Here is a 25173-nt window from a genome sequence, read left to right on the forward strand (position 1 = left end):
CGTTTCATTACAATCACTCCATACGTTTATACCTCTACTCCAACAGCAGACCTGTACATGGGTGGACGGCTTGATTCTAATCATGCATAGTCTTTCCATTGGCTGGATAGCACACAACAAAAAGGTGTTCATTGTACCTTGATACGTGTGACAATAAACTAAACTCAACTGAGTTAAATCTCTCCAATTTACGCATCTTAAATATTAATCCACCCACTCGATTTATCCTATCCCGGCCCCTCATGTCATTAAGTAAAAACTCATCCTGTGCTTTTGAAACATTGATAGTTCTAGATTAGCATTTTTTTTGCACTGTAAGCAATTACACATAATAATGCAACACGTGTTAATTAGATATTTTTTTAATGTTACACTAGTATAATCAATTTTCAAGTGAATTTAAAGGGAGCACAAGAACGAGACCCCAATGAATTTAAGAGAATATACAGGACCTTGGTAAATCAAATGGCAAACCTTCTAGATTTTCGAAACTATTGGATAGCAGATTATGTGGGATTTACTGCACCCTCAATCAATTCTCAGCCTCTGTGGCAAAGTAAACAATAGGGAATCAGTTCCCTGTGCCATAATTCTCAATCCTGGCAACATCCTTCTCAATTTCCTCTCTATCTATCACATCCTTCCTGTTGCCTGGAGATCACCTGCATTAAGGAGAGTCCCAACTTGTCCATATCAACCATGATGCCTCTCAATTTTAATCCCATTTGTCTGTCTGTCATTTCTGGTCTGTTTATGATTTTTTTTTTTCCCCTCTTTTTTCCCCAAAAATTAATCATGATCTTAATTGGTTTCAAACTACTGAAAGTCTCTAAATTCTTCCACAAAGTGTGTGTTTTACGTTAAAGAGCGTACACGGGTGAAATATAACTTACTTTTGTCACAGAATAATTATGATTAAAACAATTAGAAGATGAGATTATAAGGTCAGAGAGGCATGGGCTGGAAAAGGAAGCAAATTGGGGGAAACAATGAAAAGAAAGTTAATTTTAATCTGCAGATGAAGGATAGGTGGATTGATGCTTGTGACATCTATTGACTAGAATTCAACAGTTTGCTCATTAAGGAACAACACAATGGCACACCTAGTAGAGCTGCGTCTGAATCCAATAACCTTATAACCTTATAGCAATAATGTTATGAAAATGAACGCAGATGCTTGTTCATACCAAAGATAGACACAAAATGGTGGAGTAACTCGGCGGGCCAGGCAGCATTTCTGGAGAAAATGGACAGGTGATGTTTCAGGTCAGGACCCTTCTCATGACCTCATTAGAGGGAAGTCCATTCATAGTAACCTTTTCAAGGGCGATAAGAGACGGTCATTCAATGGAAATGTATCCAATGCCCACATCCCAAAATTAACTTTAAAAAATCTGACATTTTACTTCCTCATGTACTTCAGTATAATGTATTTGTGCACAAACTAATATATACCTTCATGCCGAGTTTGGTTGCCAATACGCCTGTGAATGTTTTGGGATATTTGAAAATTTGGAACCTGCATTTGCTGCTTGATCCTGGCACCACAAAAGCACAGTGTGCTGAAATAAAGTGTTCTCTGCACAATTCTGAATGATGCCTGCAGATAAATTTCAATGAATTAACCAACCTGCAGTTTTCTCATGAACACCTTATCACCTCCTTTAAGTGAAGCAGACAAGCTGAGCACAGGCCGATAACAAAGATCCCTTAGGCCCAAGTTTTTGGTTTGAATTTACAGCGGGCCTTTCCGATGTAATGTAAAGTACTCCAAGTAATGGATATCTGGGAGGAGTTGCAGATTGCAATCTAAATTAAAAGGGATCAGATGTTTAATGCAGAGAGTAATAGATATTAAGGAATGAGTTACAAGCTGGAGACTAATCATCAGGTTCAAGTGATATCTATATAGACTGGAAAATCCAGGAGCAAATTACAAATTGAAATCCATTTGAAGGATGAGAAGGTTCAGATGGTTTACACATAAAATGTGGATTTCCAAGAATGAGGTATAGGCAGGGGTTGGGATTCAACACTTAGATGTTTTATTTTAATAAGATGGATAATAAAATACATTTGTAATACATGAAGATTAATCCTTTTGCTTCATTTTTTAGTTAGGTTCTTTATTCCTTGTGTTTCCAGTTGGTCAAATGACCAACATCCAACTCATCTAAGTGCAGTTTCCAGAAGGGATAAATCAGACGCAAATTGAATAGCGAATAGCTTTTGACTTGAGCCTCATGTTTGCAGAAAAGGCTTTTGTATAATTCATTCTTCTGAAAACCAGAACAATGCGCTTACTTTCCTCAGACCATCCTTCCTCCTTCAACTCACAGCCTTGCAACGCCAAGCTAAACCTTTACGTAGATCAACAGACGCCAAGTGCTGGAGTAACTCAGCCAGTCAGGCAGCATCCTTGGAGAACATGACTTAGTGATATTTGGGGTTCAGGACACTTCTTCAGACTGATTGTAGTGGGGTGAGAAAGCAGAAAGGGAGGCGGGGACAGGACAAAGCGTACTCTGTTCATAGAATGTAGAAAAAATACAGCACAGGAACTACAATGTCTGCACCAAACATAATGCCAAGATAAACTAACCTCAGGTTAGTCAGTCAGATCCAATTCCCTGCATAGCCACGTGCCTATCTAGAAACGTATTAAACACCACTATAGTATCTGCCTCCACCACCGCCCCTCACAGTGCAGGCAGTGGCCTGTATTATGGCCTGAGGCTGAGATGGTCTTTATGTTTCAATAATATAATTTATGTATTCAAAATATATATACAGAATAAACAATACCATCGGTACATGTCTTTCTGTACATTCATTATGCAATCAAATTAATACATTCTATTTTCAATGTATCAATGACACTTATTTTCTCCTTTAAAGAATTAAGCATTCGAGAGGCTGTTAAACAGCACCCAGCCTAACTATTGTTCATCTTCTTCTTTTTGCATATGGCGTGCACAGCCTAAAGTTGTAAGACAACTTGTTCTGTTTGATCTTCTGTTTGTGCACACCAGGTTGATTGCATTTGTTGTAACAGGGTGGACCACCTGAAGGTTGCAATCTCCCACCCCATTGCTTATCTAATTCTGCTGGATGACCAACAAGTTTCAAGCAAAACACAGTGTAGCTTTCACTGAGTTAATAATCTTCCATCAGTACTTGTTTGTCTCAATCTGCATCCCTGGACACCGCCTGTTATGTAGCTTTAGTTTAGTTTAGTGATACAGCGCAGGAACAGATCCTTTTTGCCCACCGACTCTACGCTGACCAGTGATCCCCTTACACCAGCACTATCCTAGACGCTAGGATAGACAATTTCCAAATTACCAAAGCCAATTAACCCACAAACCTGTACGTCTTTGGAGTGTGGGAGGAAACCTGAGTCCCCCAGGAAAACCCACTCAGTCATGGGGAGAACGTACAAACTGTGTACAGACAACAGCCATAATCAGGATCAAACCTGCGTCTCTGGCACTGTAAAGCAGCAACTCTACTGCTGCCATGCCGCCCAAACTGTTTAAGGGCCATCTCATCCTTTTCCAAATCTACTTGGTTCCCATTTGCTTGTATTTGGCCCATATCCCTCTGAACCCTTCCTATCCATATATCTACCTAAATGGAGTTGAAAGCCGTAATTGTTTTCACGGAGAGTCATAATTGTATCCTTCAGTGACCTAAACAGGGCTCCTCACTAACACTGTCGTACCATTGGGTTACTGTGTCTAAGGAGTTGTGGGCTGAAACTGTGTTCCACTTCATTTCCTCCAGTGACTTAAATTGACTTTAAAATTTCAACGGGAAAGTGAGCCATCCACCTCGTAGTCTAATGACTCTCACCCACTGGCAACTTAATTTTGTTTTTGCCTCTTTGATAAATCTCTCTTTAGCTGGTCCATAGTGATTAAGGGAACGGATGAAAAGGGAGCTGTGAAAATTACAGCAGGCAAATTGAGCTTAGTGCGGCATTAAATTGAATGAAAAATCTTTGCTGTACATTTACATAGAGAACTGCACCGTTAATCAGGACAACAGCCTGCCAGCAGATGTCATTACCTCAGAAGTGAATTTGCTTAACTGGGAAAAGCGATTACAAAGGAACTTGTAAGTTCTCAGATAGACCTCTATCAGGACTGAATCAATGCAGTAGTTTGTCAGTGGTGGAAAACTGGTGGCAACAGAAGAGGTGCTTGTTACATACCTGAGTTATTATTTGATAGAAATGCAATGACAGCCATTTTATTACCTTTTAGACTTTAGAGATATATTGCGGAAACAGTCCCTTCAGACTACCAAGTCCACGCTGACCATCAATCACCCCTTGCATAATCACTGTCCTACACGCTAGGGACAATTTTGCACAATTTTGACCGAAGCCAATTAACCTAAAAACTTGTATATCTTTGGAGAGTGGGAGGAAATCAGAGCACCCGGAGAACACCCAGGCAGGTCACAGGTAGCACATCCCTACAGACAGCACCTGTAGTCAGGATCAAATCCGGATCTCTGGTGCTGTAAGGCAGCAAATCTACCGCTGCGCCACTGTGTCTAATGTTAAAGCTCGTAGTATTCAGATGAGGAACTTAGAGGATAGTTTTCAAGGAAATGTATTGGGAGAAGGGGATTGTTCTGAAAGATGTCATATGCTGGATGAGCTGAATGTCCTCATTTTATTTCATATGCAAACTGTGTTTTGTCTTTCAGTCCCCAACAGACCCACACTCTCAGTCCGTCTCATGCAAGACAACTCAGTCGTGTTAGAATGGCAGGCTCCTTCGGAAGCATTTGGTCGAGTCCTTGGCTATCAGCTTCGGTTAGGGCGTACGGATGTATTGCCCCTGACGACACTGGAGTTCTCGGAGCACGAGGATCACTACATGGTCCGCAGCCTGCACAAAGGTGCCACCTACGCATTCAGGTTGGCCGCCCGCAACGGCGCTGGTGTCGGGGTGGAGGACGTTAAGCAGCTCGCTCTCCCAGAGGACGTGCCCAAAGGCTACCCGCAGATCCTGGACTTGCCAAATGTCACCACCTCATCCCTTCAGTTTGCCTGGCAGCCCCCAGTCTTGGCAGAAAGGAACGGCGTCATCACTTCATACACTGTCTCCTGGAGACAGTCAGGTGCCCAGAGCAGTCCCACCGAAGTGTCCACCACATCCTCCCAGTCTAGCCTCACATTGGACAGCCTTAAACCGGATACCAGTTATGACATTAAAGTCAGGGCACAAACCAATAAAGGCCCTGGCCCTTACAGTCCTGCTGTTCAGTATCGGACCATGCCACTGGATCAAGGTAGGGGTTATCTATTTGTAATCCCGGGTGGCGGTGGGGCAGTTTTGGGCTTGGTACACTCTACTTGCAGTCAAATGCGTCAAATCACAAGGTAAAATATGTCAGGTCTGCTGAGTACAAGCTGTTGGTAGCTTCAGAGTGCTTCACCCAGGTAAGGTCATCATTTGGGGTCAGCAGGCCATACCCAGTGGAGAAGGTCCTCATTGGGCTATACGCTCCATGCTACAAGCATAACTACACAGGTAGGAATGACTGCTGTTATGTACTTCTGACTGGTAGCCATAAGCAGTTAGTGTAGCTGTTGTAGAAGACGTGCAGGCCACTACTAGCCAGAGAAGCGTGGTGGTTACATGGACATCTGGTTTTGCTTCTGTGCCCAGCTTGCCAGATGAAGCATTGACCAGCTGAGCAGATCCAGCAGACTAGTACTACAATGTTGGGGAAGAAACCATTTGGTGATCACTTGGATTGCTGGTGGGTATGTGGTAGTGCGACTGTACTCAAAAGTTAAGGTATCTCAAATGAGGCACAATGAATGGAAGGTTTAATTGAATATGTACAAGTAAAATTCTCTGGGGATTTCCTTCATTACCTCCTGGTGTGTTTCCGGTTAGCCATGTTTAGCTAATGTCTGTTTGCGTTGTCTTGGGGCATTTTCTTTTAATTTGCTTTCTTTTTCAGCAGTTTTCCCTAAAAATTTCCGAGTAAAGCTTGCCATGAAGACCTCTGTGTTGCTTAGCTGGGAGATTCCGGAGCACTACAACTCTCCCATTCCATACAAGGTAACTCCGTTTGTGTCTGTGTTTCATTCACATCCGCTTTAGTTTGAATAACCCAAACCCCAGGGAATGCCCCATTGAAGGATCACTCCCTTACCCTCCAGAGTCCTGGGAGCTGTGATTGCGCTTCAAGGCTCCTGTGGCTAGTTCCGCCCAGAGGCCTGAAGAACAACAAATCAGACCAAATGGTACATTCTAATGAGGCTGTTTACCTTGCCGCGAGTACATTGGTGTAGTAACTGCCTCCTACTGGTATTCCCATGCCTTATTTTGTGAAAGACCAAGTGAAAGGAAATGGAATAGAACAAAGCCACATTTCACGCTGAACGATGCATCTTGCTGAGGGTGACGGGTACTCAGGAAACAATTCACAGATGGTCTATGAACCTCTGTCGGAAACACTGAATGACAAGTAAGACTTAACGCCTGAAGAATTGCTGAAAAGTGCAGTGTGCTTTCAGAAACTGGCAAAAGCTGAACCCTGCTGAAGGAAGGAAGGCTCCCTGATTCTCAGTAAAGGCAAGAGCCCAGGTTACTGCAGGTTATTGATCCCACAGGGGGCCGGCCACTTAATGTTCATGCTTCCATAGATCTCAGTTCTCACCAGTCCTTAGAATAAATCTTGGCAACTTCTTTATATCTCGTTTATCCTGTAACTTTAATTTGATTGTATAGACTTGCGGAACGTATTTTCTGGTGGGTTAGTTTAGAGGTACAGCACGGAAGCAGGCCCTTCGGCCCATAAAGTTGACACCGACCATTGATCACCTGTTCCTACTAGTTATGCCACTTTGGCATCCACTCTCTATCAACAAGGGACAATTTCACAGAGGCCATTTAACCTCCAGACCCTCGTGTCTTTGAGATGTGGGAGGAAACCGGAACACACGGAGAAATACCACGTCGTCATAGGGAGAAGGTGAAACACCATACATACAGCACCCAAGGTCAGGATTAGACTCCGATCTTTGGCGCTGTGAGGCAGCAGCTCTACCTGCTAAATTGATCCGCCCTATCTATCTCTTTTAAACTGTAACTTCAATGTACATTTCTGATGGTATATCTTGGTGGATTAAGGAGGCAGTTGAAATTTAGATTAATTTTTAAGAACATAAATTTGTCTAAAACGTCTTCATTTCCAACAAAGTTTCCTCGTGCGTTCAGTTGGGACTGATGTTGAAACATTTAATTCATGCTTGTAAACTGACAACATTTTCTGTCACGAAAAGGATTTGTATGATTCAAAGCATATGATGGTTCAGTAAAGATGAAGGAGAGAGGTGAGGGGGAGGGAATTATAAGACTTGGTAAAATGTAAAAACCATCTGAGGGATCAAGTCGTCAATGCCAGGACTTGTTTTACATTGAGTGAGCGGGTAATGTGAAACTGGCACTGAAGGATCAAAGCATTCCTCAGTTTCAAAGATCCTGAGCCTAGCCCTCCATAGTTTCAAGAGATTACAGTCAGCCATACCTCTGTGTTAAAGTGCCACCAACACTCAGTTTCAGTTGCAGTTTAATTTATTGTCACTCGTACCGAGGTACAGTGAAAAGCTTTTGTTGCATGCTCTCCAGCCAGAAGTAAGACAATTTCATGATTACAATTGAGCCATTACAGTGTATAGATACATGATAGGGGAATAACGTTTAGTGCAAGGTTAAGCCAGCAAAGTCCGATCAAGGATAGTCCGAGGGTCACCAACTCATTGTACATTTCCTCACATGAACAACACCCACTGAGATAAGTGAGTGACTAATTTAGATTAGTTTAGTTTAGAGATAGAGCACGGAAACAGGCCCTTTGGCCCTCCGAGTCCGTGGTGACCAATGATCCCCGTACACTAACACACTATCCTATACACACAAGGGACAATTTACAATTTCACCAAGCCAATTAACCTTCAAACCTATACGTCTTTTAAGTGTGGGAGGAAACCGGAGAAAACCCATGTAGGTTCACAGGGAGAACGTGCAAACATCATAAAGACAGCATTCGTAGTCCGATTCGAACCCGGGTCTCAGGTGCTGTAAGGCAGCAACTCTACCGCTGCGCCACCTTGAACCGTACCGCAGTAGGGAAATGTCGAGATTACTATCTGGACATGTATTTGCAATATTGAGGGTGGGGTAACCTGTGTGACTAGAGAGGAGCAGAGGACGTGACGCCAAATCAGTTTGAGTAATTAGCCATGAAATAAGACTACTGGAAGAGCACAACAGAGAGTGACTATTGGCGTCAGAAAATAGATATCCAAACAGACGAATGACTGTGGAGACAGTGGGAGGGAGATCAGCAGACTCGGTCAAAACAAGGGCAACATAACTAATGTGCCATTAACGCTGCAGATGGGAGCCATAACAATCTGGAATTATTATGAAGCTGTGAAGTTGCCGTCTGTTTTAGGGATGCTGCAAAAAGAAATGCTGGTTTTGTCCTAACTCGCAGCACATCAAATGTAAACGTCGTTCCTTGCCAGGGAACTACTCAAACCTTTCACAAAGTGTTTAGTCACCTCCATACTTGGGATAAAGTCAAAACCTAATGAAATTTCACTGCTGACACTCACCTCATTGAAGCCCTGGCCCAAAGTGAACTCCAAGCAAAGAAAACCAATCTGCTTCGTATCCCATTTACAGTCCTTTATGGGTGAGCGTAAAATGGAGCATCACTGAATTGTTCAACACAAGGGCTTGACCACCAAGCCTGCACAGGTCCTTTACCTATCTACAGCTCCTGGGATCAAGGGTTGGTACTCACGACATCCTCAATAATCGGACAAACACCAGGATGCCACAAGAACTGACTGCATCTGAACCGCTGATTTCAACACAGCTCAGATTTGTCCTGTTCTTTGAAACATTGAATCCTCCTCTGCACTGGGTTTAACTATTGGTAAACAAAGGTGGTTTAGACATTAGTTTAGTCATGTTAGTCTAATCTTTTAAGGAGTAGAATACCAACTAGCAGTATCTTGAAACTGTGAAAAATACTGGGCTATAACTTGCTACCAGCAGCAAAATGTCCATTTCATCACTGAGCCCATGAGGAAATCATTTTTCACACAGAGAGTGGTGAATCTCTGGAATTCTCTACCACAGAAGGTAGTTGAGGTATATTTAAGAGGGAGTTGGATGTGGCCCTTGTGGCTAAAGGGATCAGGGGGTATGTGGAGAAGGCAGGTACAGGATACTGAGTTGGATGATCAGCCATGATCATATTGAATGGCGGTGCAGGCTCAAAGGGCCGAATGGCCTACTCCTGCACCTATCTTCTATGTTTCTACATTTCTATCAATGTGGACTTACTAACGTCAATTTCTCAAATTTCTCGAAAGTAAATGGTGAGCCTCGTATGGAAGCATAATCTTGTGTAAAATAATAATGTCACATGGACAGCCACAATAAATTGCACCTAAAATTCAAAAACTTCAAATACAGCCAACAAATCTTACCTCCTGGACTTAGCCAGCTGTCGAAACAATAAAATAAATTCTGAATGTTCCTGACTTTCAAAAACTATTATGTCAGCAATAGCATTAAAGATAAACATACGTTTTATATGTCATGTGATACTTAACACAAGATCATAAGACAGAGACACAGGAGGCTATTCAGGACCTATATTCAATGATATCATGGCTGATTACCTACATTCCAGCTTTCTACCCAATCATCACATCTCTTGACATCCTGTGAATCCAAAATCATATTCATCTCTGGATTGAGCTTCGTTATGAGCATGAGTCCTGCGGGTGAAGAATTCAAAGATTCACAATCTCCTGACAGAAGAAATTTCTCATCTCCACTCTCGAGTACCTTTTCTAGATGTCCCCATGAGGGACAGCAGTTTCTCATTTACTACTCTGTCAAGGCTTCCAGAATTTTATATTTCACATTAAGATCACTTGTAATTCTTACTTGAAGAATATCACCTCTTTCTATTCAGTCTGTCTATTTTGGACTTCCCCCTCATTCCATGAAGCAATCTGATTAACATTTACAACACCCCCCTTAAGGCAAGCAAACCCTTCTTTTGTTTTTGGAGAAGATCTAGACTAATTGTGCCCATGTCATCCATTAATGCACAAAGTCAAGCAAGGAGCATTCCCCATTTTTTTACTTCCTAAAGCATTGAGAGATGGAGAAGGCTAGCATTTACAAAGCTATGTTCTACAAAAGATGAGGGTTTCTACCTCCTCTACTCTGTCAGACAATGAGGTCCAGACAACCAACGTATTTTGTGTAAAGATGTTTTTCCTAAATTTCCTTCCAATTGTTCTGATAATGGCTTACATGCATGCCCTTTGTTATTAATTTTGCTGAGGACACTAGGGCCTTGTTATACTATCTGGACTTCTCCAAATTCTATACATCTTTATTAAGTATCTCCTTGTTCCAAAACTCAATCCAGCCTAGTCAATCTATTTGCATAAATAATGTTCTTCAATTTATGCTCCCAGAACAATTCAACAGACTGAGACTCTACCAAGATAAGACTTGTGTCTTTCCTCCTCCTTCCTTCCATGAATTTTTAAATTATAGATTAGCATTTACCACCAGACATAAGATAAGGGATCCATATCACAGAGGATCTGACATGGACAACACACACTGCCGTACCGGTGAGTAAGGCAAGGCAGCGCCTTTACCACTTCAGGCAGCTGAGGAAATTCAGAGTCTCTCTGAGGATCTTTCAGTGCTTCTACTCTGGGGCTGTAGAAAGCATCTTGTCCGGCAACATCACAATCTGGTTCGGGAACAGCTTTGCCCAGGACAGGAAGGCTCTGCAGAGAGCAGTGCATTCGTCCGAACGCACTATGGGAACACTCACCCCCCTGCAGGACCTATACACCAGGAGGTGCAGATCCGGAGCCAGCAACATAATGAAGGCTCCATACCACCCCAGCAACGGACTGTCCCAGCTGCTACGGTCAGGCAAATGCCTCCGCTGTAACGCTGTGAAAACAGAGGATAAGACGGAGTTTCTTCCCACAGGCCATCAGGACTGTAAACTATTATCTCACCAGGGACTAATTTACTAATTTACTGTTGTGTTGTGTCCTTTTTAAAAAAAATTCTAAAATGTAAATATCGGTTCTGTTCTATTCTGTTTTGCTGTTCAGTTGTTTTTGCACAATCCACAGGCTTTGCCACTTTCATTTCACTGCACATCTTGTATGTGTATGTGACAAATAAACTGGACTTGACTTGACAATTAGTGACAATAGTTTTGGGAGAGTCCAACTACAGTATCCACTATTTGCCTCCTCTTTCAAAACCTTGCATTGCAGGTCATGGATTTGGAACCATCTGGTTTACAGTTCCATTACTTTCTCCAATACTGTTGTTTTGCTGATGCTAATTTCTTTCAGCTTATTCTCTCTAGATCTGTAGTTTACTGCTTTTTCCAAGAGATTTTCATGTTTTCCTTGAAGACTAGCAGAGAGTATTTGTTCAATTTCTCTGCCATTTCTTTATTGACTTGCATAATTTCTCATAATTCCCAGTCTATAAATGACTCTCTTTAACCTGCTAAACATTTCCTTATCTGGAGAAGCTTTTCCATCTGTTTTCATGTTTTGTGATAGATTGATCTGATATTCTACCTACCCATCCCTGATCTTAGTGCTCCTCTTCTGAATTCTGCATCTTTGCCAATCCTCTTCGCAGGAGAATGGTGAATCTCTGGAATTAATTTTTGAAAGATCAAGGAATTGAGGGTTGTGGGGAAATAGCACAGAAGAGATTTTTGTATTGGCCCACCGAGTCTGCACCGACTAGCGATCCCCGCACATTAACACAATCCGACACACACTAGGGACAATTACACATACACCAAGCCAATTAACCTACATACCTGTACATCTTTGGAGTGTGGGAGGAAGCCGAAGATCTCAGAGAAAACCCACATGGTCACGGGGAGAACGTACAAACTCCGTACAGACAGCACTCGTAGTCAGGATCGAACCCGGGTCTCCATCGCTGCAAGCACTGTAATACAGCTACTCTACCACTGTGCCACCATAGCTGCCTTAAATCCCCCCCCCCCGATATTCAGTGAATTGTTACATAGTCCTAAAATTCCCTGTTATATCTGTGCCTTCTATTTCCGCAACTAAAGTCAGAACATTATCTCCTTAAGATCCATCTGAACTATTGTGACTTCCAATGCCACACACTAAATTCACTCTTCCAGCCAGAGTGTTTCACAAGTTCTCTCTTTAAGCATTAACCTGAATTATGGAATGGAATTTCGAGCTGGGACTTAAAGAGAGGGCTCCAAAATGTAGCATAATTTCAAAAGTAGAACTGCAATTTATACATAGAAAATATGGAATAAAACAGGATAAAACGCATTAAATAAATGTTTGGCAATGAATATAAAGTCCTTTTTATTTTTTACATCTCACAATTGGATCACTTTGGCGTAGGTGCAGTTCCGTGCTCATTTGGTATTTTTGGGTTTAAAGACATCATCTTCTCAGCCTTTGCTTCCCCACTTTGTTCCCCAATGTTTGTGCCTAGATCCAGTATAAAAATGGCCAGGTGGTCGAGGTGGATGGGCGAGCCACCAAGAAGCTGATCACCAACCTTGAACCGGACAAGGAGTACTCCTTCGTGCTGACGAAGCGCGGCAACACGGTGGGTGGGCTGCAGCAAACGGTGTCCGCTCGCACTGCCCCAGCCATCCTGGGCACCAAGCCGTACTTCATCAAGAAGGTGGAGCCCGACGGGACCCTCTTGGTCCGGATGCCAGAGGTGGAGACGGTGACCCCAGTCATGTAAGAAAGCTCCTCTCCTAAAATGTTCAAATTCCCTCACATTCACCACTTTTGTCAAGGGGCTGGGATTGTAGGGCATTGATTTAACTCCCTCACAAGCGTGTAATTAAACCCTTTTGATTTTTCTCCCACCTTTATTTGTTCCTATTTACTCTTTTTCTTTGTTGTTTCTGTTTTTCCAATATCCATCATTCTCGTTATAGTTCATCCCCTCCTTCCCTATCCCTCCAACAACCCCCCCCCCCCCCCCCCCCCTCCCACAATCCCCCATCCCCCACCACCATCATCTTGCCACACAGGGACTGAAGTGAACTTCAGTCTTCCACACATTGCCTTCCACACAACTCCAATTTTGCCAGCACTTGGTCCATTGGCATCAATGCCTTGACCATCCAAGTGTTCATCTAAGTTCTTCTTAAAAATTGTGACAGTGTCTGCCATCACCACCATCTTGGGCAGTGTATTTAGTTCAGTTTAGTTTAAAGATACAGAGCGGAAACAGGCTCTTCGACCCACCGAGTCCATGCCAACCAGTGACCCCTGCACATAAACACTATCCTACACACTAGGGACGATTTACAATTATACCAAGCCAATCAGCCTACAAACCTGTACGTCTTTGGAGTGTGGGAAGAAACTGGAGCACTCGGAGAAAACCCAGGCAAGTCACGGGGAGAACGTACAAAGTCCATACAGACAAGCACCCTTAGTCAGGATCGAACCCGGGTCTCTGGCACTGTAAGGCAGTAACTCTACCGCTGCACCACCGTGCCACCCTATTCTGATCTCATAGTCTCGATAAGATCAACCTATTGCTTAGAAGCCCACCATCATACTAAAAAACCTTTCTAGTCCTGGCAAAGTATGAAAGACTAACTATTAGAAGAGGTGTTCTACTAACTAATGGAATTGTAGTCATACTTTGTATCAAAACTGAACAATGAAATTCTTGCAGGTAGGGTTCTGAAGGGTTTCGGCCCGAAACGTCGCCTATTTCCTTCGCTCCATAGATGCTGCTGCACCCGCTGAGTTTCCCCAGCAATTTTGTGTACCTTCGATATTCCAGCATCTGCAGTTCCCTTTTGAACAATTAAATTCTTGCAACAGGTCAATAGATTTGTAAACATGGTACTTGATAGACAACAAATGTCCATTTTGGATAACTAGCTGAAATCCCAGAGCATCCCTATCCTCAGGGAGACAACTGCACGCAGATAGATAGATAGATAGAAACCCATTGTGTAGAGTGCGCAGGGAAAGAGAGGTTCTTAATGCTCTTCAGACCATTAGTGTAGAATGATGTTTACCACAGAATAGCCTTCACGATGCCTTTCTAAGCTCCATGTGGCCTGCGCTCTCTATTGTGAGGTGAACGTGCTCTCCCACCTTGTGTTTCAGAGCCTATTACATTGTCGTGGTTCCGCTGAAGAAATCTCGTGGCAAGTTTATCAACACCTGGCACAGCCCCGACGAGATGGATCTGGAAGAGGTACGCAAGCTAATTTAGCTTTTCTGAATGGTCTAATGTAGACCACTTAGCCCATCATGTCCATGCCAACTGACATGTACCCATCCACACAAATCCTCCCACAGCATCTCTCTAACTTGCTGGAAAGAAACTGAGCAAGTCCATAACACTGATGAAACCCATAACACTGAGAGAGCCTGAACACTGACAGAACCTGTAATACTGAGAGAGGCCGTAAGACCGAGACAGCCTGTAATACCAAGAGAGCCTGTAATACTGAGAGAGGCCATAACACTACGAAAACCTGTAGCACTCAGAGAGCCCGTAACACAGTTGTAACACTGAGAGGGCTGTAATACTGAGAGCCTGTAACACTGAGCTGTAACACTTAAGAGGGCTGTAACACTAAGAGGGCTGTAACACGGAGAGGGCTGTAACACTGGGAGGGCTGTAACACTGAGAGGGCTGTAACACTGAGCTGTAACATTGAGAGCCTGTAACACTGAGAGAGCTGTAACTGTTCTACACCTGCTGGAGCTCTGATGCATTTGGGATATTGCACTGTTCCTCGTGGATTCGCGCTCCTGTTACTTACTGTGCCACATTCTGCATGTCTGTACAAATTCTGCTCATTTTATTCCAGCTCCTCCAGGACCTGATGAGGCGCCGGCGCAGAAGCCTCCGTTCCCGCCGGCAACTAGGCCACACCAAGCCCTACATCGCTGGGTCCTTTGACGTTCTCCCGCAGGAGTTCATTCTTGGTGACCAACGATTTTATGGTGGGTTTGAGAACAAACCACTAGAGGAGGGCAACAAATACGTGTTCTTCATCCTGGGCGTCCTGGACATTCCAGAAGCGGTGAGTCACCTTATTGGGAACATCTCGTCTAAGGATATTATTGGTCTCCCATCTGCTCCCCTTTGGTCTCCCATCTGCTCCCCTTTACCCCTTCCCCACAATGCCTCCAACACATACACACACACTCACCCACCCACTCACACTCACCCACTCACTCACTCACTCATGTTACTGTATGTTAATGTTGGTCGTGGGGGCGCTGCGAGCCGGCAGCCCTGCCAGCAGCGTGTTAGTTTTTCTACTTTTTTTGTTTTTTTTAGTGTGTCTCAATGTGTGTTTTTAATGTTTCTCTGTGTGTCTTGTGTGGGGGGTGGTATGGGGAGGTAAGGGGGAAACCGCTTCGGTCGCCTCCTCCACGGAGAGGCAACTTTTTCCATGTCGCCTCCCCCGTGGCCTAACATTGAGGATCGGTGTGGCCTTTCCCGGAGACGCGCCCGGGGCTTCAGCAGCGGGCGCAGCGAGGTCTCTTTCATCGTGGAGCGGGCGAGCCCTCGCCGGAGGGGAGCACTCCATTCGCTGGTGCAAGGCAGCCTGAAGCCGCGGACTGCGGTGATTCCAGCTGGCGCGGCATCCAGAGCCTGGGATCCCTCGTTGGGGACCCCGGTGGTGAGAGCTCCGACCGCTGGCCCGCGGCCTACTTCTAACCGCGGGCGCGGCAGGGACTTACCATCCGGAGCAGGATTCCTCGCCGGGGATCCCTGGAGAAGAGCTCCGACCGCCGGCTCTGCAGTCTGCGGTGCTTCTGGCTGCGGAGCAGCGGGGACTTTAGATCTTCGACCACCGGCCTGCGGCCTCAACCATCTTGAAGCCATGGTCTCCAGTGGGGAGGCACCGGTTCAGGATTTACCTGGCCTTACCTTGTCTGCACATCTGGACGCCCGCAGCGGCGACTGCGGAGGGTTGTAGTCCCGACCACGAGGGAAAATGGAGGAGGACTGACCAAGTTTTGTGCCTTCCATCACAGTGATGATGAATGCTGTGATGGATGTTTGTGTTAAATTTTTATTGTGTATTGTATGTTCTTTTTTTATTGTACCGCTGCTGGCAAATTCATTTCACTGCACTTTATGTGCATGTGATGAATACAACTTGGCTTGACTAAAACTTGACTTGACTCACTCACTCACGCAAGCACGCATGCATGCACACACACACACACACACACACAAAGCCCTCTTTTTCATGGATCTCCTCTCCATTCTTTTAGGAGAGGATAATAGTAAAATCATAATCTTGTAGCAAGATGGATATTCACTATCTAGGCCCAAAAGGTTTATTGCTGACCACAATTTTCTAGCACAGCAACAGAAGCTGACCTAAGTTCAAAAGGCTTAGTGTCAATTAAGATAAGATTCTGACCTCTATATTTGTAATCTCAACATTATGAAGAGAAACAATACTGACCATGATGACTTTAAGATTATGACCTTCCTGTTCCAAGTTCCAAGAGCAGATTAAAAAAGAATCAGAACCGATTAAAAGTGAACCCAAAGTGCCACGGTATCCTTATCAAGATTGTGATAAGGTCAACATTGAATTAGTCGCGTCACAACATCCACTTGGCCTGGTCATCATAATTGTAAAACCTCACATACAGATGATGTCAACTAGTAGAATAAGTGTAAATGTTGAAAGATAGTGAGGGTGGTCAGGAGTTACAGAAAAAAGACACAGGGCAGCACGGTGGCGCAGCGGTCAAGTTGCTGTCTTACAGCGCCAGAGAACCGGGTTCAAACCTGACTACGGGTACATATTTGTCCGGAGTTTGTACGTTCTCCCCGTGACCTGCGTGGGTTTTCCTCGGGTACTCCAATTTGCTCCCACACTCCAAAGACATACACTTTTGTAGTTTATTGGCTTGGTATAATTGTAAATTGTCCTTAGTGTGTGTAGGATGGTGTAAGTGTGCAGGGACAGACTCGATGGGCCAAAGGGCCTGTTTCCGTGCTTTATCTCTAAACTAAACTAACCTAATTCACTCTTCAGCCTCTGTTCTCAACTTGTTTGTCTGCAACTCAATGCTATGTTTTTCCAACATTAAAAGTATTGTACGTGTTTTGGAAATCCTTTGGAACGATAACCTCTGTATAAATTACTCCTTAGAATTGAATGAGCTTCATTTAAAAATATAACTATGTTTAAACTGTTTTGTTAGCTGGAGGTGTCTCCTTGGTTGGGAAGAGGGGCCTACCACTTGAAACAGTAATCGTGACAGCTAAACCAGCTTTACCTTTCTCTCTTAGTCCCATTGCCTGACGTGTGTCTATCCCGCTTCAATGTAAACGCAAGAGTGGAATCCACCTCAATACAGCCGGTAACAGGCTCCATGTTATAACATTCACTGGATAAAGATCTTCCCTGATTTTATATTCATATTATCAATAATTATACTTGGTCTGATCCAAGGGGCAGTTCAATAATTTATTACTAAATCCAGCTTAATTGTTTGGTACATTTCTTCATTTGCAAAAGAATTTGTGAATTGCTTTGTGCCCCTATTTCCAAAAAACAGACCTGCACTGCCTTTTTTCCACATCCAATAACGGGCACATGTCTTAGCCATCTTGATTCTATATCTGTGCCCTATGAACCAATGCGCATCACATGCTCTCCATTCTTTTGTATGAAGCAGGTTGTTTTCTTTCCCATTTCTTTCCACATTTAAGCAGCTTACCTTGGATCTTGAGTGATGTCGACGTGCTAGGTCCCAGTGAAGGAACAATCCTGCCCTTCAGATCTTGAGTATAGATTCCAAAAGCTAAAAATATATGTGAAAAACTTTGCGCACTTTTGTTAAATTTCCCGTGGGCAACATTTTATTCCAGTAACACCATTACTGAAGCAGAGATATTAGATTTGAGTGTGTTCCATCAAGCAAGAGCATCACCACCTGGACTTTTCCACGTCACCACGTGGTCACAAAAAAACCCTGTTTAGACTTTCAGCTGTTATCGGCATTTGGGAAGATATTCTGGAGGTTTTGACCTAAGTTAGACCCTAGTTAGCAGCAATAACACTATGCCACTAAAACAGTAGTGACTGTATATCAAAATCTGCTGGAATTATTCAGCACTTCAGGGCGACACAGTGCTGCAACAGTTGAGTTGTGGCCTTACAGCGCCAAATACCTAGGTTTGATCCTGACAATGGGTGCTCTCTGTACGAAGTTTGTACGTTCTCCCTGTGACCGCGTGGGTTTGCTCCAGTTTTCTCCCATTCGCAAAAGATGAATTGGTGTCTATAAATTGTCCCTAGTGCCTTGGACAGGACTAGTATACGGGTGATCACAGGTTGGCATGGACTCAGTGGGCCGTAGTGCCTGGGACAGGACTAGTATACGTGTGATCACAGGTTGGCATGGACTCAGTGGACCACAGGGCCTGTTTCTCTGAACTCAACTAAACTAAACACTTGCAGCTGGAGATGAATCCTGTTTTATTTCTGCTCTGATTTATTAATGAAAGCCTCCAGGTAATGTTTAGCATCAAGCTTTTAATAATTTCTAAAAGTTCCTTTCGTTGTTTTGCAGAAGATGTTTGCAGCAAGCCCCTACTCTGATCCCATCCTGTCAGCAGACCCCGACCCACAGCCTATAATCGATGGAGAAGAGGGTCTCATCTGGGTGGTGGGCCCGGTGCTGGCGGTTGTCTTCATCATCTGCATTGTAATTGCCATCCTACTCTACAAAAAGTAAGAGCATCTCAATCAATGGGCTTGGGGTGGGCGAAGTAGACTGGAACACTGGTGGATAAGCACTAACATTGGGAGTATGAAGGTCACCAATTGGAAATTAACAGTGGTTCAAGATCCTGGTTTGGTTGTGGTGCCCCAGACAGCACTCTAGAGTAATTAAGTAATGCTGACATTAGCTGCAAGGGGAGGTGGGACAAACTTGGATTGATTTCTTTAGAAAGCTGGAGGTTGTGGGAAGAACTGATAGAAGTATATAAAATTACAAGTGGCATAGCCAGGGTAGACAGAACCTTTTCCCCAGAGTGGAAATGTCCAGAGGGCATTGTTTTAAAGTTAGAGGCAAAGTTTAAAGGAGATAGTGCAGAACAATGTTTTTACAAAGGGTGCTGTATTTCTGAATAGGCACACGGATATGCTGGGAATAGAAGCATATGAATCATGGTATCAGATAAAATTAGGTTATTTAGCATTATGTTTGGCACAGACATTTGTGAGCCAAAGGACCTGTTCCTGTGCTGTGTTCTATGTTCTATGTTCGATAACACTGAGAGAGCATATAGCACTAAAACTTAACACTGGGCTGCACCTGCACGTGTAAAGCTTGGGCAAATGCATGAACCTTGACAGGTTGTGTGAGGAAGTGAACCGGCAACTTGTCCTGGGCTAGTCATATTGAAGCAATGGCCGAGAAATCATACTATCACCTCTACTACCTCAGAAGGCTTAGGAAGTTTGGCATGTCCCTAACAACTCTCACCAACTTCTACAGATGCACCGCAAGAAATTGCAGAGAATTGTGGACACGGCCGGGACTATCACATGAACCAACCTCCCTTCTATTGACTCCATCTACACTTCACGCTGCTTCGGCAAGGCCACAAGCATAATCAAGGATGAGTCAAACCCTGGACACTCCCTCTTCTCCCCTCGCCCATCAGGCAAGAGTGTGAAAACGTATACGTCCAGATTCAGGGAGAGTTTCTACCCTGTTATCAGGCAACTGAACCATCTTATCACCAACTAGACAACGGTCCTGAGTACCATCTACCTCATTGGAGACCCTCGGACTATCTTTAAATTGACATTTTTTGGACTTTAATTTGCACTAAACGTTATTCCCTTTATCCTACATCTGTGCACCGTGGGCAGCTTGATTGTAATCATGTATAGTCTTTCCACTGACTGTGTAGCACGCAACAAAAAAGCTTTTCACTGTACCTCAGTACACATGGCAATAAACTATACTGAACTAAACTATACTAGCTTCTTTCCCTCTAGCCCCATCTCATTCAGAATGGACTTTTTGTCGCCTCCTGATTTCTGGATGATGTTTGGTTTGCTCTGCATTACCTAGTCAGCCATTCTACCCAGAGTATGCCTCAGGGCAGAGTGCTAGATACAACAGTACAGCACAGCACAATAATGGGCCCTTCCACCCACAATGTTTGTGCCGAACATGACACCAAGTTAAACTGATCCCATCTGCTTGTACATGATCAATATCCCTGCATTTCCAAGTGCCTCTCCAAAGGCTTCTTATATGCCACTATCGTATCTGCCTCTCCCACCTCCTTTGGCAATGCATTCCAGGCCCCCGCATTCACCATTCCCCGCACATCTCAGTTAAACTTACCCCTTCTCACATTATAATTATGCTCTTTAATGTTGGACAATTCCACCCTGGGTAAAAAGGTTCTGACGGTCTACCCTATCAATGCCTCTCATAATTTTATAGACTTCTATCACATCTCCCGTGAATATCCAACATTCCTGTGAAAACAAACTAAGTATCCAACCTCTCTCTGTAGCTAAAACCCTCTAATCCAGGCAGCATTCTGGTAAACCTCCTCTGCAGCCTCTCCAAAGCTTTCACATCTTTCCTACAATGGGGCAAACCAGAACTCCGTGCAATACTCCAAATGTGGCCTAAACAAAATCCTCTAGAGCTGCTTCATGAAACCAAAGTCCTCTAGAGCTGCATCATGAATGAATGGCTGGTGGAAATTCCACCTGGTGAGGAAGGAGACCGAGCAAAACTAAGATGAACCTGATGATGGTTGTGTAAATTGCTCATTCTAAGCTTACCCCCCAGTCGAGTTTCAGTCAAAAATCACTGAGTAAAGCACTTGCACATCTAAACTTTATTTTGACAAAACACAATTACGGTTCCCACTACTGTACCTAACCATCGCGGGTTCGATCCTCGTATCTGCCTGATCAAGCCCTCCTGGCCTCGCTCAAACAGAGACACTCCAGAAGGTCACTCAGTCCCAAGCGTTCTCTCAGAAGATCGACACAGGACCTTGTGGCAGCGGACTTTTATAGTTCCCCTGACCTTGAGGGGCCGAACCACATGGGGGTAGTCTCTTTACAATCCAATAACAGATATTGATTAACCCCATACATGACAGACATTTCCATAACCCAATAATACAGTGGCTAATACATTGTATTCAAACAGTGTTTCTCAGAGGAATCGAACATCGCAACACGCAACATTATCAAGAAAACTAGACAAGGCTCAATACTTAATCCATTCAACATGCAGCAAAGTAAAGCTTTGCAACATTATTTACAATTATTTACAAAGTGTAGGTCTGGTTTGCGTTCATCCAATCCATTTTATGCATTTTGCACCTAATTGTCAGGGTCAGCAGATGTTCCCATCCTCTTCCTGCAGCTCTGATCTAGGCTCTAGACAAACTGGCACCATTCTGCAGCTTGTCCCATTTCTACAGAAAGCACTTTTAAATTGACCAAATGGCCTAGCAGCCCAGAAGCCTTTACTCAATGTTAGGGTCCTAGCCTCTCCAATTTGGCCAGGATTAACAGTTGTACACTGTTAGTGATCGCTTGAAACGTGACCCTTCTTTCCAGCTGTAGTGTTTTTTATAAAAGAACACCAATACTGTAAACTAAGCCACTATAAATTAATATTCAGCTATTTAGTCTTTGCAAACAAATTAAGGTAAGGCCTTTACTAAATAGCTTGACACTGGTGGCATAAATTCTGCAACACCTATTCCGTATCAGAATCAGAATTAGAATCAGAATCACAGAATCAGAATCACACTTTGTTCGCCAAGTATGTTTTGCAACATACGAGGAATTTCATTGGCCAAGTTAGTCATACAATAAAAAGCAACAGATCACTCAAAAACACATTTTAACATGAACATCCACCACAGTGACTCCTACACATTCCTCACTGTGATAGAAGGCGAAATAAAGTTCAAGTCTCTTCCTTCTGTTCTTCCTCGGTCGTGGGCCTTGAGCCCCCGTTGACGGGATGATCTTGACTCCGTTATGTGGTAGAAAGTCCTCAAATTGCTCTTTCTGCTTGGAGAAATTAATCAACCCTTGTCTCATCTCAAACATACAATTTTTACAAAATCGTATTTGTTGTTTGTGATGTGAATTGGGGGTTATTACATGAAGCAACGCTATGCCATTAACTGCAATGCTCTTGGGTTGCTATACAGTGCCCTCCATATGTGATTTTTTCTATTACAAATCTCAAATTGTGGAGTACATATTGTGGAACAAATAAATAAATGATGGGTCTTTGTCCCAAACATTATGGAGGGCACTGTATATCAATAATTTGAAGTAATGAAGTTCGTTTATCATCTCAAAATGTCCCAAGGTGCTGCACAGGAGTATAATCAGCGAGAAAAATTGACTGAGCCAAAGAGGTGAAGTTTTAAGGGGGAAGAGATAGGTGATGAGCAAATTCTCTGACCAGACCCAAGAAGGTTGTCGCCTTGGCATGATTGGTGATTGAAGGAGGAGGAGCTTGCATTAGAGAGCTGAGATGGTGGAATGCAGATTTCTCAATGCTTGTTGAGTGATTTTAATAACACAACAAATAATTTGCTTTGAAGATGGATTCAAAAGGCTGGAGTAACTCAGCGGGACAGACAGCATCTCTGGATAAAAGCAATAGGTGATGTTTCGGGGACGAGACTCGAAACGTCACCTATTCCTTTTCTCCAGAGATGCTGACCCGCTGAGTTACTTCAGCTTTTTGTGTTTAACTTTGGTTTAAACCAGCATCTGCATTTCCTACCGACACAAAGAATTTGGTTTGTAATGTTTAAGAGGTCTTGAATTGCATGGTCAGTGGTACAAAGGGTCCCGACCTGAAATGTCACTTATTCGTGCTCTCCAGAGATGCCGTCTGACCCATTGAGTTACTCCAGCATATTGTGTCCTTTTGTACAGCATCAGCATCCTCGACTCGTTGTTTCTACGTTTGGACATACTTGCTTCTTGTGGGTCCTTGTTTTGTATATTGTGTGCATCCATCTCTCCTGTGTGACCCTGGACATCACATGTCATCAAGCTGCTAGCATCAACCAGTAGACATCAGTCATGGGCATCCCAGTTGAGATCAGGTAGTTCAATATATACTGGGACTTCATGGCATCACCATTGGCAGTGCTGGCTTGAATTTTACTCAGGGTGATACTTTTGTTTAGTGGGGGTGCTCTCTGGAATATCTGAAGGAAACAATTTTACCATTTTAACCATTTGGCCCTCAATCTGTCCCCTCAATCCTAGAATCTACAACCTCTGTTCTTTAATATTACAGTTAGCATTACAGTTAGGTTTCATTCCAGATCTAGACAGAGTATCCAAGCTTGCCAGCATTATGTAGGGATCATTGAGTTAGCTAGTCAAGCGATGGTGCCCCCTATACGTGTGTGAACTATTAACGTTTATATTGAATCACTTACACAGTTCTTATCTTTCCCTTAATGCACTCATCATGGACAGCAAGCCCGACAGGTAAGCAGCCACTTTAATCCAGAATTCCAAATTATTTTCCATTATTTTGCAATGTTACGACAATTAGTAACTTGTTTTCTGTTTAAATTGGTTTTTTATTGTATACTGAAAATACTTTTATTTAACTCTTCTAAATGATAGCTGCAAGGTTAGGGTAAACAAAACCTTGCTATGTCAGTCCTCCACCCAGATTTGCCTTGTCATGTTTACAGGATTGAGTCCTAAATTCATGTTCATACGTTCTCGGAGCAGAATTAAGCCATTCGGCCCATCAAGTTAACTATGCCATTCAATCATGGCTATCTATCTTTCTCTCTCAACTCCATCCTCCTGCCTTTTCCACATAACCACGGACACCCTTACTAATCAAGAATCTGTCAATCTCCACCTTAAAAATATCCATTGACTTGGCGTCCACAGCCTTCTGTGGCAATAAATTCCACAGAATCACCACTGTCAGACTAAAGAAATTCCTCCTCATCTCATTTCTGAAGTTACGTCCTTTTATTCTGAGGCTGTAGCCTCTGGTCCTTGACTCTCTCACTAGTGGAAACACCCTTTCCACATTCACTCTACCCAGTCCTCATTCAAACGCATTTGAAGATTCACGTTGCAAGATGCCACAGAGGAGGTCCATCCTTCTGATGGTCTGGAGAGAGGTCTAATCTGTCTCCTGGCCATTTTCATCCATGTGAATTGAAGCGGGGCAAGCTCAACGCTGCTTCAATTGGCGCCAACTTGTAGTCAACGAAGCTTAGTAAACCAGGTTTAAGAGAAAATTAAATACACTGCTCCTGAGGACTTCACTTGGAAGACTTCATGTTATATCTTTCAGAGAGAGAAATATCATTTATTTATTTATTTAAGATACAGCATTTAAACAGGCCCTTCGACCCATTGAGTTCACACCGACATTCACACTAGTTCCATGTTGTCCCACTGCCTGCTCACACTTTTACAGAGCCTGATTAGCCATCAACCCTGCAAATCTTTGGAATGTTGGAGGAAACCGGAGTAACCGGAGAAAACCCATCCAGTCACAGGGAGAACTTGCAAACTCCACACAGACTGCACCCGGGGTCAGGATTGAACCTGCGTCTCTGGAGCTGTGAGGCAGCAGCTCTACCAGTTGTGCCACTGTGCTGTCCATTGTTGATGGATAATCTTACTGGGACAGTTAAGATACTTAGGAGGCATGGCAGCATAGATATCGAGACGTTTCCACCAGTGGGAGAATCTTGAACAAGCGGACAATGTTACAAGATTAGGGTGTGGTCATTTGAAATGGGGTTGTCATGTCTGTGGAACATCCCACAGAAAGTGATGAATCTCTAGAATTCTCTGACCCAGTGATTTGTGGAGGCTGGATCGGGGAATTGAGGGCTTGGGGAACTGGCTTAAAAGATGGGGCGGCACAGTGGCACAGCTGTAGAGTTGGTACATTACAGCATCAGAGACCCAGGTTCGATCCTGGCAATGGGTGCTGACAGTACA

At 43.6% G+C, this 25173-nt stretch overlaps 1 protein-coding gene across 40 annotated transcripts in view; it reads left to right on the top strand.

The window, feature by feature from the left end:
• The window catches only part of LOC116989340 (receptor-type tyrosine-protein phosphatase S-like), a 394665-nt gene that overhangs the window by 297283 nt on the left and 72209 nt on the right, over positions 1-25173 (top strand). For 11 of the 40 annotated variants that reach the window (XM_033046611.1, XM_033046631.1, XM_033046625.1 and 8 more), the window contains 7 exons: positions 4720-5307; positions 5989-6089; positions 12612-12868; positions 14267-14357; positions 14980-15195; positions 18725-18885; positions 23668-23679. In XM_033046611.1, coding sequence (XP_032902502.1) covers positions 4720-5307; positions 5989-6089; positions 12612-12868; positions 14267-14357; positions 14980-15195; positions 18725-18885; positions 23668-23679 — 1426 coding nt within the window. The remainder of the gene's footprint in view (positions 1-4719; positions 5308-5988; positions 6090-12611; positions 12869-14266; positions 14358-14979; positions 15196-18724; positions 18886-23667; positions 23680-25173) is intronic. The other 29 variants (XM_033046613.1, XM_033046618.1, XM_033046624.1 and 26 more) reach the window with 13 other exon arrangements.

Source organism: Amblyraja radiata, chromosome 29 (assembly GCF_010909765.2).
Source record: "Amblyraja radiata isolate CabotCenter1 chromosome 29, sAmbRad1.1.pri, whole genome shotgun sequence".
NCBI classification, from domain to species: Eukaryota; Metazoa; Chordata; class Chondrichthyes; order Rajiformes; family Rajidae; genus Amblyraja; species Amblyraja radiata.